At 33.2% G+C, this 20,041-nt stretch overlaps 1 protein-coding gene across 5 annotated transcripts in view; it reads left to right on the forward strand.

The window, feature by feature from the left end:
• Nucleotides 1-229: 229 nt before the first annotated feature.
• Nucleotides 230-20,041, forward strand: part of Tj (Maf family bZIP transcription factor traffic jam) — a 167,660-nt gene continuing 147,848 nt past the window's right edge. For 4 of the 5 annotated variants that reach the window (XM_077420765.1, XM_077420766.1, XM_077420767.1 and 1 more), the window contains exons 1-4: nucleotides 235-1,770; nucleotides 6,982-7,537; nucleotides 9,099-9,424; nucleotides 19,236-19,714. In XM_077420765.1, coding sequence (XP_077276891.1) covers nucleotides 1,687-1,770; nucleotides 6,982-7,537; nucleotides 9,099-9,424; nucleotides 19,236-19,643 — 1,374 coding nt within the window. In that variant the 5' untranslated portion in view covers nucleotides 235-1,686 and the 3' untranslated portion in view covers nucleotides 19,644-19,714. Of the gene's footprint in view, nucleotides 1,771-6,981; nucleotides 7,538-9,098; nucleotides 9,425-19,235; nucleotides 19,715-20,041 lie in introns of all 5 variants that reach the window. The other variant, XM_077420769.1, reaches the window with a different exon arrangement.

The raw sequence follows: 20,041 nt of genomic DNA on the forward strand, positions 1-20,041 counted from the left end.
AGGAGGGGAAGGAAGGAAGCGACTGGCGACCTCGTTCGTCGGACGGTATATCGGAGAGGCGGAACATAGCGGGTAGAAGAGAGAGAGAGAGAGAGAGAGAGGAGGTACACGGAGAAAAACGCGGGAGGGGGAGGAGGCGGAATTTGCGCGTATATATAATAATTATTTTAGAAATTAATGGGATACCTCTCGAGTGACCGAATCCGCGCGATGTGGCGCGGCGACGAGGGGGAAATTTGCCGTTGGTCCATGGTGGGGCGCATTGGGAGGAGTGTGCAAATGGCGACGGGATCTGGGACTCGCCAATCGCTGGACGCGATGGAGGACCGAATAGAGGACGGCCACGCCTTTCATGCGTGACGCGATTGCCTTGCGCGCGAGAGCATGAACCGCGCTTATTCTCAGCACACAGCCGACCAGTCACCACTCAGACGGCGTATCTGCTGCTGTCAGTTACGCGATCTCCTTTCCTTCTTCTATTTAAGCGCGCTCTCTTTTTTCCCTCCTCCTTTCTTCCTCCCTTTCTCTTTATTCGTTGATTGCGCTTTCGCTGATTTTGTTCGACGAGCGCGAAGTTCGAAAAAAAAGATCGACGCGGGGGGAGGGCGTTATTCGATCTACGAATCGATTTTGGAGGGTGGAGTCGACGATGCTCGATCCACACGACGTGATACGTCTCACTAATTAAGAGATCTCTTTCTTGATCTCATCATTGAGCGACGTGAGAAGGGAAACAGGTAGGAATCACGATTAGCCGATTTCTTGATAGCCAGCAGCGGGCAGGACTGTGGTGAAAAGCGCCGAATTTTTTGGGCGTTTTTAGGCGGGAAAAGTGTTTAAGTGTCAGTGATACATCGAGCCGATTATAGTGCACTGGATTGCTGTGAGATTGCTGTTGCTGAAGATCGATTTGCACATCAGTGTTCGATAGTGATCGTAAAGAATTAAGTTATATTTATGAGTGAAAAGTCGAGTGATATACTTCCTTACTCTGATTCTCTCCATCTCGAGGGGGAGTTCTTTCAATGAATCAGATATGCGGAATAGACTTTAATCGGAGTACCGTTTCGTACGCAGCCTACATTAATTTTTATTTTATCGCGCAGCAGCGATTAATTTCTCGTTTGAGCTCATTACGACGCCGTGTTACATTCCTCCGAGGAAGTCACTTCAAATCGCAAGTGAAATCAAAGTAAGAAATCAAAGTCAGAATCGAGCTGACTTGGAAGAACGATCGAAGACATCAAAGACAGAGAATGCACCGATAATATAGATCAGAGCACGTTGCTTCAGGCAAATTCGTTTGGGGTACCTAGGTCTCTCTTTAATAGTCAATCTTTTGCGATTCGCTAAGCTGCGATTTATCGTGAGAAGAATTTTATCAAAGCTTGGGCTTATTGGTGCGAAGCAGATCGTCCGTTCTGATACGTCGCCCGTTTAACTTTTCCCTCGACGGGGATATTTAATAAGACTCACTCTCTCGCTAAGGTGTTAATTAAAAAAGTGGTCGCAACGCAACAAATAACGGTGACAAATTGCTCAAGTAGTGACGGAGGTGGTGGTGGTGGTGGTGGTGGCGGCGGTGGCGACGGCGGTGGTGGCGACAGCGACGGACCGGAGACGCTCACGTATGCGACCGCGACTGATACGGTAGAGGAGGTGGAGGTAGAGGTCGACGAGGTTAAGATGGAAGCTGAGGACCATCTGGCGAGGGAGTACGTGCAGGAGTTCGTTCTGGATCATTTGGATCCTGCTGATGTCAAGCGAGAGGTAAGCGCAAAAATGTACCGCGGGAATGCTCCGGATGTGATAAATCCGGCTCGTTTTTAAAAAGTTTTACATTTTTGATCCGATTATATTTTTCTTTACTTCACGGATGTGGATTTAATGCTACATCGAACAAGTCACGCAATTCAGTCAGTTTACATCTTTGTTAGAGTCAGTGACAGAAGCAAGGGGAAAAAAATAGAAAAATTGAATGGTTTAATAATATGTATGACATTACTTTATCTCTGCAACGTATAATGTCTCTGCAAAATGTAACTACATTAAAAACAATAAAATTATAATTAAATGTATTTATAAGTATAATTATACACAAATAATTTTTATAGAAATAATATTCTTTTGGACATTTTTCGCTTACTAAAAGTACTTGAATGAAATTATGAAAAATTGAATATTTTATAAATTTTTTTTATATTTTATTTTAGAACATTTTAACCCTTTATATCCTCGTAGTTTATATATCTACTATATACACATATGCTGAAAAATTATATAATACAATTTTGCTTACGGATATAATATTGAGACGGTGTCATTTTAAAAACCAAGTTTCAAATTATAAGAATAAAAGAATTGTTTTCTTGAAAACTCGTTTTTCCTCTTTCAAGATCATCAAAATAGTCATGAAAAATGCAACACAAATACGTGTGTGAAAGATCAGAATAGAATGTGTGAAAAATGCAGTAAAAACTTGTTAAAAAAATTTCCTTTTGTACTACACATAAGTTTTTACTATATATAATATTAATCACAAAAAATATATATATATATATATATATATATATATATATTATGGGTTTTAATTATTACGTTTAAAAAGGATGATCATTAACAGCTATTTCTATATAACATTAATTTTTTTACATATACACACATTAAACCAGTCTGTGTAAAGATAAAATTGATATCGGGTTGGAGGATTGTTGATTTTAAATATATGGCGTTAGAAATTTTTAAATTTTAGAATTCGAGAAATAGCAAATCTAATGTAGTAGACGTAAAAATAAAGATTTTTAAAAATTATATACGATATGTTATGAATTTGATCTGTTTTACTCTCATTCGTATATTAATCATAATACAAACATATACATATACTTAATGGCTATATAAGAATAATGTTATCAAATATGCGTTCGTAAGTATGTCTATACGGATTGAGATGTTGTTAAACCGAAAAATATTATATCAATGTGCACAGATATTTAAGTTTCATTTATTAAAGGCACGCGATAATAATCCTTACGCTTATTCGCAACAAATAAGACGCGACAATTGTTAGTGCAATGTTTTTTTTGCTACGTTTAGACGCATTATAATATTGATATTATGACATACAATTATTGTCATGTGATTTATATATCTATTGAAATACATTACATTTTTTTTTTTACAAAAATGACATTAAAGTACACAAACTTAAATATATAACGTTAGAGAATATGTTCACTGCAGATTGAAAAATATTAAATGCGATAAAAGTCTTAATATCACAAGTTATATTACCTATAAGATTTATACATATATAGCATCTTAAACATTCTCATATCTTTTCTATAATGTACGTGTTCTTTGATTAATCGAAGTCAAATTTTAACAAAAATGTCAAGGGATCGATAAATAGAAAGGGGCTTTTCAAAGGGAAAATCAAGTTACGAGATTCTACATAAATCAGTTACAAAATCTTAATCTCTTTTGAAGCTTGAATGAATTTTGTTTTTATAGGCTCATGATTTGAGGAATAATTATGATGATATATCTTACATTGAAGATTAAAATCGTTCTTGACAGACGATGATACTTCTCGAAAAATTTGTTTTAGACTAAAAAAAAAAAAGATTTTAAAATATTAGAAAATACAAATGATTTTGTTAGAGTCTGGAACATCTGCATAATTGTCTTGTTACTGGATTACGCGTTGTCTTAAAAAAAGAGAGCAAGATTAAACAAGTATACGTAATAAACGTTATAATGTATTATGTAAATATCGTTATTATATTATCATGCGGAGTGTAGTATGCAATAGTCATACGTAGTACATGCGCTATGTGTGAGTGGAACGTGTTCCGTTATCTGTTATGCGTTAAACTAAATAAATCATGATTTTGCAAGTGACGTTGACACATGATTACTCTCGTGAAAGAGCGCTCACACCCGACATAGCATAATAGCGTACTTCATTTTGCCAGAAACATAATGATTTATCTAATACTGTCTCGATAACATCTATTCCATTATTTAATGAAAATACGGAATAACACGTAGCTACGCGGGTTAAGTGATCAGAGTGCATGCACGCTCGGCCGAAATAAAAATCCGCGTTTACACATTGACCTGTTCTACTTATAAAACGATGGCCTTTACCACAAAAAATGATCAATGCGTTTAAGTAAAATTTTACTTTTATAGTCTAAATGTTACAATGATGTACTGAATATTTCGATATTGCGTATATTATATATAATTATATAATTTATTAATTTGAGATGTGTTTTCAGATACTTATTGTTATACGACAAAATTCTGATGTAAAATGCTATCGTAATATTTAGATTTTATGATAACGCTTTCTTTCGCATTAAGACATATCAAATAGGATAAAAGCAAAAAAAGTTAAGTATCGATTCTTTTTTTTATGTCGGGCTGTATTGTTAATTACTGTTACAAGATAAGAAAATTAGGTACTCAGAAATATTTTTATCGCGAATGAAATTTTGAGATGGGCTCATCTGTAATATCTAAGCGATGTTACAAACAATAAAATTGACTTTTTTTTTGTTTCAGCGAAATAAAATAGATGACCAATGCTATTTTTTTACAAGAGATATGACCGTGTTTTGCGCCAAATTTACGTGTAACGACGAGACAGACCGTGTATCTTTATGTAAGATGGCAACTTGAAACTTTTGAAAGTACCTTTAATTATCCCAATATAATACCTAGATTTTTCTTTCTCTCTCGTATCGAATTCATAATAGGTGTAATCGTTAGTTGGGATTTCTATTATATGATAAAAATGTCTTTATTTTGCTCTATGAATGAAGATATTACAACGCAAAGTCTGAATTGTGGAATTTTTATGAAATGTCAGAAGTCGTCAGGATAAATACAAATGTCGACTACAAGTGGCTCTATATAGAGGATTGCAGTTGATATTGACAGTCTATAATATCGATAAAAAACTAAGGATTTGTGCAAAGAGAAAACATTTGCTAGGCGGAAAGAAGCGATGCGGTAGCCAATCAATCTTTTGCTCTTAAGAAAAAGGTAAGATTAGCTACCGCGTCGTTTATAGTTGTTTTATCATCAAAAAGATCAATCGCAATAACGCATAAATAAGTATCTATAGCACTGATCATACACACATTTACAGATGTTTTAACACGAAATAGACAATCACGCCATCATATACTTCAGCGACAGCTACTATAATTATTTTGATGGTGCAACAAAATCATTTTCAGATCTGTATCTATATAGCTAAATTTTGCTTCCTCATATAGAGGAAGCTTTGTTTTCGTAAAAAAATTTTGTTTTGTTTTTCTGAACGTGTTCAGAATGTTCTAAAACGTCGAAAAATTTCAATTTTAAAAAATGTTTGTATGTATGTATGTATGTGTGTATGTGTGTATGTGCCAAATTTACCGAAATTTCTATAACTCCAGAATTAATCAACCGAATCTTAACGAATTATATATGAAATAGGGGTAGAAAAAACTGAAAAATATAATAGAATTAATAAAAATGGCTAATAATCAAGGGGTTCTTTTTAAAAAAATTTTTTAACTTTTGTTCTGTTGTCTATTAATGCTCTAACTTCCGTAATTTTTTAGATATCAGAGTGCATTTTTTTTTAATCGATAGAGTATCATGTAAGAAAGGTTGGGATTGAATTTGGCAATGATCGGTAAAGCGGTTCTTTTTTAATAAAATTTTGAATTTTTATAGAAATGTTTGTTTTAATTTCCGCAAATTTGGAGATATCAATCTATTTCTAATTTTATTATATTTTTCAGTCTTTTCTACCCCTATTTCATATATAATTCTTTAAGACTTGGTTGATTAGACTTTAGCTTTATACGCGATCAAAGGTTTTTTTTAAAGGCCGTCAGGCATCCGCGACTTGAGGAGTACCTTAAAAGGCGGTGATCTGCGATCGCGTATCGGAAATCATATCAGAGGACGTTCTCCATTGAGAATAGAAGTGAAAAACGATAAATATACACAAGAGACGATAGTGACGGAGAGTGATCCTTATACGAACGAACTAATTGTTCAAAAGCTCGAAACTTGTAAAAAGAGTGCGCTCACATTTTTCAGATGTCTTAAAACTTTTTCATAATATTTTATATCGACTACGGTGTTTAGATACTTCAGCAAAACCGTCCTTTCCGTGTATCGATCTTGAAAATTAATAAGTAATGTGAGCGCTATAGTTCTGGTAGCGTATTTAACGGTAAAAAATGGTATTAATTATTTATTATTTTTTTGAGAAAAAAGAGAAAAATATTTATTGTTTTCATTTATTTCACGTAAAGCATTATTTTGATAGCAATAAGATATGGTTTGCAATGCAAATATTTTCAAGAAATTTTATATTTTTTATTATAGCAACAATTTTATGATATATGTATAATATATGTATAGTAATGAGTTGAAGACACATCAAATAACTTCAAATATATTATAAGAAATATCACTTCAAATATTATTTGAAAAAATTTTTATAATTTTGATTTAAAGTCAATAACAATGCTTAATTGTATTTATAATTTTGGATATTCCAAAAATCTTGAATATATTGAAATCATGAATATTTTAGTTTTTATGTTATTCCAAGTCTTTTTTTTTATACACTTTTTTTTATAAATAATAATTTTAGTTTTAGGAATTTTTAATATTTCAGGTACTTATATACATTTCTAAAAAACAATTTTCTGGATTATTATATATAAACAAATTTTGAGACGTCCAAAATCTTTAAAATTTTTAAAAATTAAAATTTTTTTTTATTAATTTTTAATATAATATTTGAATTCTTAGATATGATTAGAACGCTTGTAAACTAAAAAAAAGGGAACTTAAACGTTCGTTATTAATAATATAGACAATATGTTAGAATTTAAATTTTTCGCTTTATTGTGTCGTCGATCGTGCTCATTGTTGACATCGGCGAAAATTAATGTTTTGCAGGTACGAATGGGTTCACCGACAGTGATGGTAAACGGTAGCGTGGTACAGCTTCCGGGACAAGTGCAATCGCAGGGCTTGACTCTGGCACCGTTAACGCCGCCCGCGCACGAGTTAGAGCAGCCGCATCCGCTGTACGGTCAGCCCCACATCCAGGTGCAGCATGGCGTCCTAGTGAAGGCACCGCCTGGCGCCGCGGCGCATCTCACCACACTGTCGCATCCGGGTACGCCGCCGGACACGCCGCCCGTCTCGGCATCACCGCCGCCGTTGCAGCTTCACCGCGGCGATCGGGATTCCCGCGATGCGCGTGATCTCCGTGACCGCGGCGGTATTCTGCTGCAGCTGCAGCAACCGGCGGCGTTGGTGCAGGAGGAGATGCAAGTGGGTACGGGCGGCATGGGTTGGTTGACGCAGTCCTTGAGGCAAGAGCCACTGGACCTGAGGCCCCACTGCCCTCAAGAGCAAACCCCGGAAACCCATCACGAGCCATGGTCAACGTCGGCGCACCATCATTACCAAGAGCTGCAACATTTGCCGCGACCTACTAGGCATACTGGTGAGCACTATAATACCTATAGTTAACTCATTTATTAAAATAAAAAATTGTATTGTTTGCGAAGTACGTGTAAGATTAATTCTATACGGAATAATTTCAAAGTAATCAAACTTTGAAGGCATATTCTATTTCTATTTATATATTTTAGAGATGAAAAATGTTATATAAATATGACCCCGAACATACTTCCAAATTATATTGTAGTAGGTAAAAAATTGTAATATTTCTTTTTCTTTTGACGAGTTTCGGAGATTGTATGCGGCAAAGTTTTACAAATACAAAATTTGACAAATTTTTATATAATATTTATGTACATATAATGCACATATACACATATAGTAGGCATATACATATATTTACACGCATAAATATATGTGTGTATATATGTAGGCATATTATATAAAAATTTCCCAAATTTTGTGCCTCAAAGAAGAAAAGTTCATAATCTGGAAAAGCAGTGTTCTCGGATTTATGCTTGATTTTTAAAGAGCAACCAATTTTAATAGCTACTGAAGATTAGAAAAAAGAAGAGCTTAAATATTTAATATAGTAGGGGAAACCGGGGCAAACTCGACACCGGGGCAAACTTGACACTAGGCTTTTTGCCAATTTAAATCTATCGTAGAAACTTGCCTTTCCTACCGTAAATGCATCTTTATGTGCCATCATTATCAACGGAATTTGGTGACATTCTGAGTTATGGTGTGATTTTTAGCGCGACATAAGCGTTTTTGATAGTGAAAAGTAATTTTTCCGATCTCTCGAAAATTTCTACTCTTTCATCGAGCTTTACTCTTGCGAATCTACCGATAAGTGATGTTGATGGAAAATTGGATGTTTTATACAAATCCAATAATAGTTTTTGCATATTTTCAAAATTTTTATATTTTTGGAGTAACAAAAGTGAAAAACGACGTTTAGGGCAAAGTTGACTCCACGCCGTTTTATCGGCTTCCAATAACAAACGATGCTTGTCATGCAGCTATATGACCCATGACAAATGTGTGCGCACGTTTAATCGCAAATTTACTTGCATAATTTGTTTTTCAGACATGAGTTTAGATGAAAATAATTGAATGTTCAACAATTTTTGTTCTCGTTATTTCCAATGATTGTTTTACTTAATTCCGAATTTTTGTACTTTCTAAATACACGATAAACAATGTATGTTGAGTTTCAGACCATAAAAAATAAGTTCCAGATCAAATTGTGTCAATCAGGCAAAGTGTCGAGTTTGCCCCGGCATTTTTCAATTTGAAAATTTATCTTCGCGTCACTTTTCTTTTCCTGGGGGCAAAACTAAGCGACGTACAGTAAAAGTTCCTTAAGCAATTTTGTAGCTGAAGGAACACTCTTTAAATGTGTACCATTAAATTTGCTTGAAAATTTTAATTAATTGTTGAAAATTGCCTTTGAAAAAATCGTGTCGAGTTTGCCCCGGTCTTCCCTACATACATGCCGATTCACTTTAATTCTCTCTCTTACTTCTCGATATTTTGTCATCTTTCACTATGTTTTCCAACACATTCTGAATTCTTCATTACTGACGTTGTTGTTGTAGGTGGATATCTGGCAATGTCAAGTCATCTAGAGTATTATAGTGGTCCGGGTGCAGGAGGAGGAATGCTTCCCGCGGGCGGGAGCGTAATGCAGGGGATGGAGGATAGCATGCAAGGCTTATCAATACAACCGGGCAGACCTTTGAGCGTGTGCTCCGTGAGTTCTTGCGGCGCCGGTGGGCCCACTCCAGCTCATCGCTCGGGCAACGGCCTGTACTCCAATTGCAACGGTACGAATCCTCAAGACGAACTCATGGACGATGAGCTTTTGATGTCGCTTTCTGTGCGCGAACTCAACAAACGCCTCCATGGTTGTCCACGGGAACAGGTGAGTAAAATCTTTTATTTCCTATTCGCGTAGCGCAAAGATACTTCGGGACTGATATTTTAAATTAGAGAGAAAAATTGGTGATTAATATCGGTAATTTTATAATCTATTTAGAATAAGTTGTGTAATTCTAGTTTGGTAGTTCGCGGTATAATTCTAGTTTAATTTTTTACATTACGCCTGATGAAGTTTTATAAAGTTTTAGCGTTTTAAGGGATGAGAAAGGTAATCCCAACACAAAGTAAAAAAATCTACACGAATATAGATGTAACTTTACTTGTGTTCATGTATGTACGGCTTACTCTTCATAAAAAAACATATGAAAATGTCTTGCTCATTGAGTTTTGAATATATTGTGAAACAATTGAAAATAAGACATACATATTCTCTTTTAAATATTCTAAAAATATTTTCTGGCACGTTTAGGGATTAAAACAAATCCTCCAAGTTAACTCAATAGTCTCAATACGTTTAATTTTAATTAAATATTACCAAAATTTGAGATATGCTGCATATATACGGAGAGAAAATGATGTATTAATGGCACTAGCTAACAGCAGTCTAATTGAACATAATCTTGTTGATTCAATAATAATATTAATGAAACAGATACGCCATGTTCGTGTTTTAATAAAATGTTATTTGTTTCATTAATTTTGTTATTGACTCAACAAAATTATTTTTTAATAATTAGGTAAATATAAGTGACTCTCGATAATGAAATTATCGAGATAATAAAGCAACAACTTGTTAATTTTTGGGGTTTTGAGAATTCAACGCGGTTGACAGTGCAGTTAAGTTAACGTTATATCGATCCTTAATAACTACTGAGATACATAATTATAAATCAAACGTTGTGGCTTTACTTTGAGGCCGGTATTCATAGTCGAATCTTATATTTAAGTCCGTCTTAAGTACGATCTTAAGATGCTATTAACCAATCACAGAGCCGTATTAGCATCTTAAGATATTACTTAAGACGGTCTTGAAATAAGATCTGATTATGAATACCGGCCTGAGCCATCTTCGGCGACGCGGTAAAAAATTAAATCAAAATAATTTTACGTTCTCCGGCGAAAAATAAGTGAGTAACTTTAAAATTTGGTGGTCTTAAACTAGCGTGATTTTCCGCAAGAAAATTCAAGTAAAACTTGGCTAATGATTATAGTTTATTGATCGAAATTAAAATGACCATTATAACTTGAGCAAAAAGAGAAGTGAGGTCATATCCACCAGCTCAGAGAACGCAAAAATAAGTATTGTAATTGTGGTAAAAAGCATTGAGAAACAATACAATTTGTAAGTAAAAGATGTCGTTAAAATTTAGATAATGATGCACTTAAAAAACAGTATTGATTCTAAATGACAAACATCTCGACTGGCTGTCAAACAGTGACTGAGGTCAGGAGGTAACAAGCTATCAACTCTCATTATACAATGTTTAAAAGATATTATAGGAAAAGAGTTAAAAGAAGGAGAATTTTTTTAAAGATTGATAATAAAGAAAATACTAAAACCATCAGATTCAACGAAAATTTTGAGGTCACGGATAAGTGAATAATTTAAAATGTAATAACCGAAGTCAAAATGTAATAAAATTAAAAATTAACGGTAGAACAGGTGACAATAATGAGCAAGGTTTACAATTTGCTTAAAATTGAAATGCATGGTGTAAGTATTCAGTGTCTAATTGTGAATTAAGACTCTTCTGAAGTTGAATGTGCGTAATTTCGGAAACCAACTGTTTTGATAAAAATCTTTCATAAAATTTTGTTCAAATTTTTACGTTCTCCCAATCTTTATGGTTACAGTTAATTCTGTCCTGTTATAGCTAAAGGAATTAATGAGTGTGTTTCTTCGAATATAGTAGGATGCTCATTATCAGAAATTTTGGTTTTATAAGTTGTCTCATCGTTTGTCCCATAAAAGGATGCATCGCAATCCTTGCAAAATATTTTATAAATAATGTTCTTCTTTAAATTGTGGTTGGAAGAACGTCTTTATGAATATTGATAAAGCCTTCGAGTTTATTGAGACTAAAATAGGACAATCTAGCGCCCATATATCTTTGATAACATTCTCAAATTTTTCCAAAATAGTTGGAATAACATACGGTATCGTTAACGAAGGTAGCTTGATTTCACTTTTACTGTCTGTGGCACTAACGTTATTTTGTTTGTTTTTATCTTGCATGTTCGTCTATTAAAAAAAGACCTTAGCCTATTATTAATTGAGGCCATTGATGAAAAAAGGACACATAGGCTTATGTGCTTCTTTTCCGCAAATCGTCTAAATGGACTCAGGTACGTGTCATATACAAGGTGTTTCTAAAACTATGTCAAAGATTTTAAGGGCGTATTCTAGAGGCCAAAATAAGAAAAAAAGTTCTCATAAACATGGGTCCAAAAATGCTTTCTCTTCGAGTCATAGCCCTCTAAAGTTGGGGAAAAAAGATAGTTGAAATTTTGTGCACAGCGTAATCATTAATAATAACCTTTATTTTTATGTAGTTTTGACAATTTCTGAAGGGGAAAAAATATTTAAAAAAAGTATTCCTAAAATTTTTTGGATTACAATCCATGTAATTTGTGCAATAAAGAAAGGTAGAGCTTTTTTCAATTATTTGTTGGAATGATAGAGATAGGTATATCTATCTCTTAACACCTGAGATAGCAGTACTATGGACACAGCCCCCGTTGATAGATGGACCCGGTTTCCCCTATAATTTATTACAAACTAATTTCTATGCTTTTTGTAACAATGTCATATAAATGTATGTAACATGTTTGAAATTTTTACTCATAATAAATATTTATAATATAGTCATTAGGAGGTAATAATATTACTCTTGAAAAAAAGAAACAATAGAGTAAAATGCAATACTTATAAAAAGTGGCGGATTATACAAACTATCCCGCATTGTCCGACATCACCATTTTTACTTTTTTATCGTACACAATAAATACGTATACCGCATATGTACACCATATATGACACTTTCTAAATAGACAACACCAATTCTATTTTAGTTTTATATGCAACAAAAAGCAATTAAAAATTTATGAAGTAAATTAACTGCAAAATAAAAGTTTATAAACTGATCTAACGCAGTAAGTGATACACATCAAATCTTTAATTTAACATATTAACTCTATGATATCTTGTACCTTGTACTACGTTGCCGTTTTTTGTACGTTAGGAGTTCAGCAGCTAATAATTCCACTGCTGCCCGCTAAGTAAGTTGTAACATTTAATAGGCTAGATATCATGGTGTTTTATATTGCTCTACTATCTTACAATACCTGTACTTCCTCTATATTGATAAGAAATACGTAATAGTAAGATAAAAAAATTTCTGGCTTAATTTTACACTCGCAAATATTAATTAATAATACCGCTTAACCATCTAGATAAGAGACTTGAGACTATTATAGTTTTTATATATATAATAGGTATATATAAATATAGTATTATGTATAAATATTATAAGAAATTTATATTATCAAAGTCGTATTTAAGTAACTTCTATGCGAAGGTAATGCTGCACATCATGTCAAATATTTCATAGTTTAGTTCTAGATATTTCAAATCTTATTGCGCAAATAATATTTTATATATTTACCATAGTATTTATCATAGTATTCAAATTTAAACAATCTTTTCTAAAATTAACGTTGACCTTAATGAGTCAATGCATGTTTATCAGAGATAAAACTTTTTAAATATGTTGGGATATACGAGGGTCGGTACGAAAGTAAAGCCTTCTAATTATTTTCTTACGAATCTGGCGCCATAGAAAATTTTGCGTTTCACTGAGTTGTTACTTGAAGTCTCTTAGTTGCACTATGTTGAGTGATGTTGTGATTATTTACGTGAATGTGTCACACGAGCAGTTCGAACTGATGTGTGTTTCAGATATGCTAACAGACAAGGGCAGTGGTTGTATTTCTCAGCGTAAAAGAAGTGAGTTTTAATGGCTGCGTTTAGCGGAGAAAGCAGTTCAATGAGTGTTTAATGATTCTTTATTACAATTGATAGTTTCTGCACTTGGATCCAGGGAAGAACTAAAGACAAGGTCCAATCATTTAAAAAAATTACTGATCGCTTTCTGAGTTGTTTTTCCTGTTGAACACAGCTAATTCGCGTCTCAGAAATGTTTATGATAACACCATTTCTAAAATGCAAATGAATTTCAATAGGACTCACTTCTTCTACGGTAAGAAATTCAATCACTGCCCTTGTCTGTTATGCCTATCTAAAACACACCAATTTGAACTGTTTGTGTGACACACTAATGTAACTGATTACAACACCATTCAACATAATGCAATTAGAGACTTCAAGTAACAACTTTGGTCAAACGCAAAATTTTCTATGGCGCCAGAGTACAAAAAAAAATTAAGAAGCATTACTTTCGTATCAACCCGTGTATGTTCTACTGAATGTCAAGAGATTAGAAGAAAAAAGCTCTTTAATCTTTAATCTTATAAAAGTTTATGAGGTAAGTTAACCTTATAAAGTTTTATATGTAGATAAAGGTTAAAATTCGTAAAATTGCTAAAGAGGATTGAAGATGTCTTAAAAGCAAAATAATTTTCGAAAAATCTAGATATTTTTAGGAAATACGTTAACAACTATAAAACTTTATCATAAAACTTTTTCTATATATGATTTACGCCATTTACAATTTATGATATTTATTCAAATTAAATATGAGCTTTTTAATCTAGGGAAACGTAACTAGATTTTTTGGTGGGCCAAAGAAATTTGAGTTATTAAAATTATACCGCGGACCGCAGCAGCTAAATTTAGAACTTATATGTTTTGCCTTCTTTGCATTACCCAGGAATCACTACGTGAAGGTAAGGCAAAGTCGAATCCTGTTTAATTTTTTGCTTTTTTTGTTTTTTTTTTATATATGTTTTTTATTAATATTGCCGAGATCAAGATTTGGATAACTTTGCGACAAGAGCAATTGATGAGAAGTTGTGCGCGTATTCGAAACCACGAGACCCCAGTCGCAATATCGCATTACTGATACATGTGAAAAACAATTCGGCGCTATGCGCTAATAATTTAGTTTATTTTTTTTTTTTGCGGGTCTCAAGCTTGGACGTCGCGGATTCGGCTCATCGCGGGCCGCTAACTAGTTGCGTATCCCTGCTTTAATGGATTGAAACAACGTGCGAGCAAATATTTACAAAAATGTTATACATATACATGAGCCAGATGTAAAGAAAGTTAAATTTTCTTACTTTTGTTTAAAAAAATTTAAGTTTTAAACAAATTATAATAATTGGTCATATAATTATTTAAGTTATATAATAGAGGAAAGTCCCCTATTATGAGAGACCACATGTATTTTGTGTGATTGCCGGGAGTCTATATGGACAGAATTTATTATTATAAATTCCCTTATAAGCTTAAAAGCTTAAAAGCTTATTGCTTTAAGATGCTAAAAAATGTAGAATTTAATTTAAATATAAATTTTTTTGAAAATTAGACAAATGTAAAAAATGAGCTTTATGCAAAATTGCACTCAAAAAAATGTTTTGCAAGTGTAGATAGAATTCTAGGTGGCACAACAAAAATGTATCGCTGTTTTTTATATCTGTTAGAATATTGTTTGCCACATCTAGAATTTATAGCAGCAACATTCTAGTAATATCTTCTGGAAAATTTAGGTCCCATTACTAAATATTTATTACTGCATTAGATAAATATGAGTTTTGATACTACAGCTAGAACGATCTTTGTGAGAAATATAGCTGCCGCGTATAACTGCAGCAGCGAGATAATATAACAACATATTCTAGATGTCATAACTAACTTATTTTTGTAGCTAAATTAATTGTATATTTTTTTAACGTACAGGCCGGGTGGCGGAGACGACGACGACGGTGGATAACGGAGAGCCGCCGATTCACGCCTAAGACTGATTTATTAGCACGTATTCTAATTGTGAAGTTGTTTTGTGTTTTGTGTTTCGTGTTCATTATAATCATGTCACATAAGATGGTGATTGAACTGACGATAATAATTGCAGAGCTGCTTTTTTGCTAAACGCTTATGCATCAGAAAAAGCAGCTTTGCAATTATTATCGTCAGTTCAATAACCATCTCATATGACATGATTATAATGAACATTAAACACAAAACACAAAACAACTTCACAATTAGAATACGTGCTAATAAATCAGTCTCGGGTGTGGATCGGCAGCTCTCCGTTATCCACCGTCGTCGTCGTCATCGTCATCGTCGTCATCGTCATCGTCGTCGTCGTCGTCGTCTCCGCCACCCGGCCGTCGAGTTCTCCTTCGAACGAAGGCTGTGTTCCGATATTCACTGCAATGCACTACCAGTACTGAAAATCTATAATACACGTGACATAAACTATAGCTTTTCAGTACTGGCATCAGTGAATATCGAAATGCAGCCAAACATCTACGCTGCTCACTGCGCGGCCTGCGTGCGAACACTGAACATGACTGAACCGGCACAGTCTTGCATCATGGACGTGAAACAGTTGAGCGCGAGAAATTTTTACAAAGAGCTAGACGGATTGGGCGCGTTACACAAACTGTTTTGGTGTGAGGATCATATATTCATTTGTCTTGCTTGCCGCTAATCTTTTCTGTGTAACATAGTCAAACTTTCTAACAGGCCTGATTGTGCTTAACATGGATAGGCGCCACAGAAAAACTGTCTTTCTACATTTCACTAACAGTTCAGATATAAATTCTGTCTCTGTCATTTAAATTGATTAAGTGTAAGACATATGCGATATCACAGATTGGCTAATCATTTATCTACCTCAGTTAATTTTTTGCACCCAGAAAATTTTTACTGTACTTGCAAAACCATTTTTCGAAAAAGTATGCTTTTAATATGAGATATCTCAAGAAATTGATAATAAAGTACAAAATACATCAGTATTGCAATTAGAAAACTTTATTTAATATTTTTGAAATACAAATGTAATGGAGAAACACATTTGCAATAATCGCAAACCCACTTATATCCAATATTTCCAGCGCAGCCAATGCGCTCAAAATGCGCATGCGCAATCACCGTCAGCACACTCTTATAATTTCGTATAAACCTTCCCTTAACTTTAACATAGTATTTTTCCTCTTTTTATTACTGTACAATAACCTTCATACTCCAGCAACGATTGTCACTCGAGCATAGGCTATTTCATATTAGAAGTACCCTGAATATCTATTACGGACGTTTTGCGGTTTTGCGATCACCAAATCTAACCTCCACAATTAAGTAACTCAACATATCCCGTATTTTCCTATTAATACAATCTTTGCTAAATATCTATTTATTATATAATAAACAAGGTTCAAAGACTCACCTTCATGGAACTTGACAAATCCAAATTCACAATTTTGATGCCCGCAACGAGTGTATATAGGTTTTATTCTAAGGGCAATAAGTTCATGATGGAACCAACAGATAGAATTTACTAATTTAGCAGAAACCTTGCCGTCGCATATTAGGAGCCTATTTTATAATAGGAGACTTTTCTATAATATAATATAAACTTGGTGTTGAGAATAAAATATTATGTTTATCATGACATTTTTTTAATTTTTTCATTATTGTGCTTATTTAAAGAATATATAAAAAAAACTTGGCGGTGTTGAACGAATATCCATGCAAATGTTTTATGTGACGTGACTGTGTGAAGTTTGTGTAAATAAAGAGCGAATTTGATTTAAAATGTGAATAGTTATGTGGGAACTAGATTTGAAACATTTGCATGCATTTATTTAATAGCGCTAAGTAAGGTTGTGTGTTGTGTTGGGCTATGTTGGAACGTGTTGGGATATATTAAAATGTTGCGTGGGTAGGAGGGGAGTGAGAGGTGATTAGGTGAATGGCGTGGGTGAGGATAAGTAAGGATGTGAAGGGTGTGTGTGTGTGAGTGTATGTGAATATTGAAATGTCGATTTATAAGGGGACACCGGGTCGACGACGATGACATTGACGACACATTTCTTATAAATCCAACTTACTCATTTTTAACACTGTAGAGACACTTTCGATCTCACTGCCTGTGTCGCGGGCGCTTACACTTGACGCGAGACTTTGCCGTGTCTCTTGATAAGGTTATAATAATCGAAAATTTAATTTATATTCATATAAACTTTTCACTGATAATAATGATTTAAGAATTATATTAAAATAGATAGAAATTAAAAATGATCAAAATAAAACACATGCGTGATTAAAAATAATATAAGATAAGATAAAGATTATAACAAAAATTTGCTTTTTATGTATAGGTATATTTGTCATCTCGTTTTAGTCTTTAAACTCATTTTATAGATTTTGAAGTAAAAAATAATACAAAAATTCAATAATTTAGTTAATAAAAAAAGCATGAAGCATATACGAAGGTTCGTATTACGAAGTTCTATTTTAATTATTAATTGTTCTAACATAAGTAATAATAATGTAGAAATAAATCTAATTCTAAATCTTAATTTGCAAAACTAGATTTCATAATTTCATGATACTTTTTGATTTTATTTGATATTATCCATAATCTAAGTCAATGGTTGAATCAGGTGATATTTTTGGTGTTTACATCTTAAGTAACTGATCGTAACTATGATAATTGTGAGATGCAAGGGTCTTAGGAGCGGTTATTTCATAAACGCATGATTGTATCTTTTGAGTGCTGCTAAGTCGTTGGAAGTTTTTTCTTTTTAAGCAATTGTTTTTTTAATAATTAAAAAATTAAATATATTATCATTAGTTATATCTTTCATAATAATTTTTATAACGTTTTATTTAAAGTTCTTAATTTGTCATTTGTAATTAAATTTATATTATTGTATTGAATTTTATATTAAATTATTGAATATTGTAAATTTTGTATTGAATTAAAAATTGGATCAAAAATTGTAACTAAATTTTACTATTAATTTAAATATGTAAAAAACAATATTAAAAAAATAAAATAAAAGGTCTCTATATATATTTCGAATAGTAAATTTAAAATAAATATAATGTAATTAAATAGTTAATTTAAAACTAAGAACATATTTAAGATATTGGTGCGGTGAACATTGCAGATTTCTGATATAATAATTTCAATAATAATAAATTTTAAAAATTATTATTATTGAAATAAGAAATATAAAGAGAAAAATATTACACTTGTTAATGTCGTATAATATAGAGCAGAACAAGTATTTCAAAACGTTTGATCTAATAGCAAATATAACAGAAATAGAGTAATAACGCACTGCTATCATCAATCATTTTCTAATGTTCATGTGAGACTTGTTAATATATTAATGAGACGGATTATCCATATCCATCTAAGATAGTAAAAAACGAGATAATTCGCGTTACCTATCTGGCATAAATGAAGATTGTTGTAAAATCAGAAATTTCTGACAAAATTTAAAATTAATAGGAATTAATTTATGGAGAAAGAGCGCAAAGAAGTAAAATGCTATTTATAAAAAATAATTTTATGGTCTAAACATATTAAAGCCAAATAACTTCCTTATTCTTAATATCACCCTTCAGTATCCCTTATTACAATAGAATATACATAAAATGAAAATCATTATGCTATTGACATAATATGTAGATATATACGTGATAATTTGTATATTTTATTGTTTTTTTACTTTATGTACACATAATTACATAGCAAATGTTAAGTAGCGCAGGAAAAAATGTCAAGAATATAAATAGAAAAATTAAGAATATGAAACTAAGAATATGAAGGTATTAAAAAGGTTCAACTGTATTTTGATCAAATTTATGATTGTGTGCGAAGGTTGTACGGCTGAAGCAAAAACGTCGAACGCTAAAGAATCGCGGTTATGCTCAGAACTGTCGCAGCAAGCGGCTACAGCAACGGCAGGACCTCGAGAGCACTAATCGGAACTTGCAGAACGAGCTCCAGCGCACGAAAATCGAGCTGACGCGAACTCAACAGGAACGCGATCTTTACAAGCAAAGATACGATATGTTGAGAACGAGACAGAGTCATCATCACAATCACAATCATAGCCATCATCAACAGCAGATGACGCAGCAACAGCAACAACAGCAGCAGCAGCAGCAGCAGCAACAGCAGCAGCAGCAGCAACATCAAACCCAAAGTCAGCAACCGCATCCACAGCAACAGCAGCAACAGCAGCAACATCAACCAGCACCAGCCAGTCCCGAAGTATATCTGTGACATCGACAGCGCCGAGGAGGCGCTTGTTGGACTTGAAGAGTTATTCGTTGCATTGATGGATTCTTCCGCTGGTGAGTAATGACAAATCAGTGGTATTATAAATATATGGACTGTACACTATATCTAATGCACAGTGTAATACTTGCTTACGATTTAGGAAGACAGAAATATTTTACACTTAATTGTATATATATTTTATTCATATTTACGATTAGCTTTAAATATTGTATATCAAGCGACGCAGTAGCATCGCGACGCCAAGTAGGTACATAAAAAGAGTGAACTGACCACGTGACAATTATTGCATAAATATTGAGGCGCTAACAATAAACTTATCGAGTATACATTATCGATGGTATTTTCTTTTTTTGCATTGTTGTCTTGAAGGTGGCACGAGC

The sequence above is a fragment of the Temnothorax americanus genome, unplaced genomic scaffold (assembly GCF_048541705.1).
Source record: "Temnothorax americanus isolate GAGA-0224 unplaced genomic scaffold, ASM4854170v1 Scaffold60, whole genome shotgun sequence".
Classification (NCBI taxonomy): Eukaryota; Metazoa; Arthropoda; class Insecta; order Hymenoptera; family Formicidae; genus Temnothorax; species Temnothorax americanus.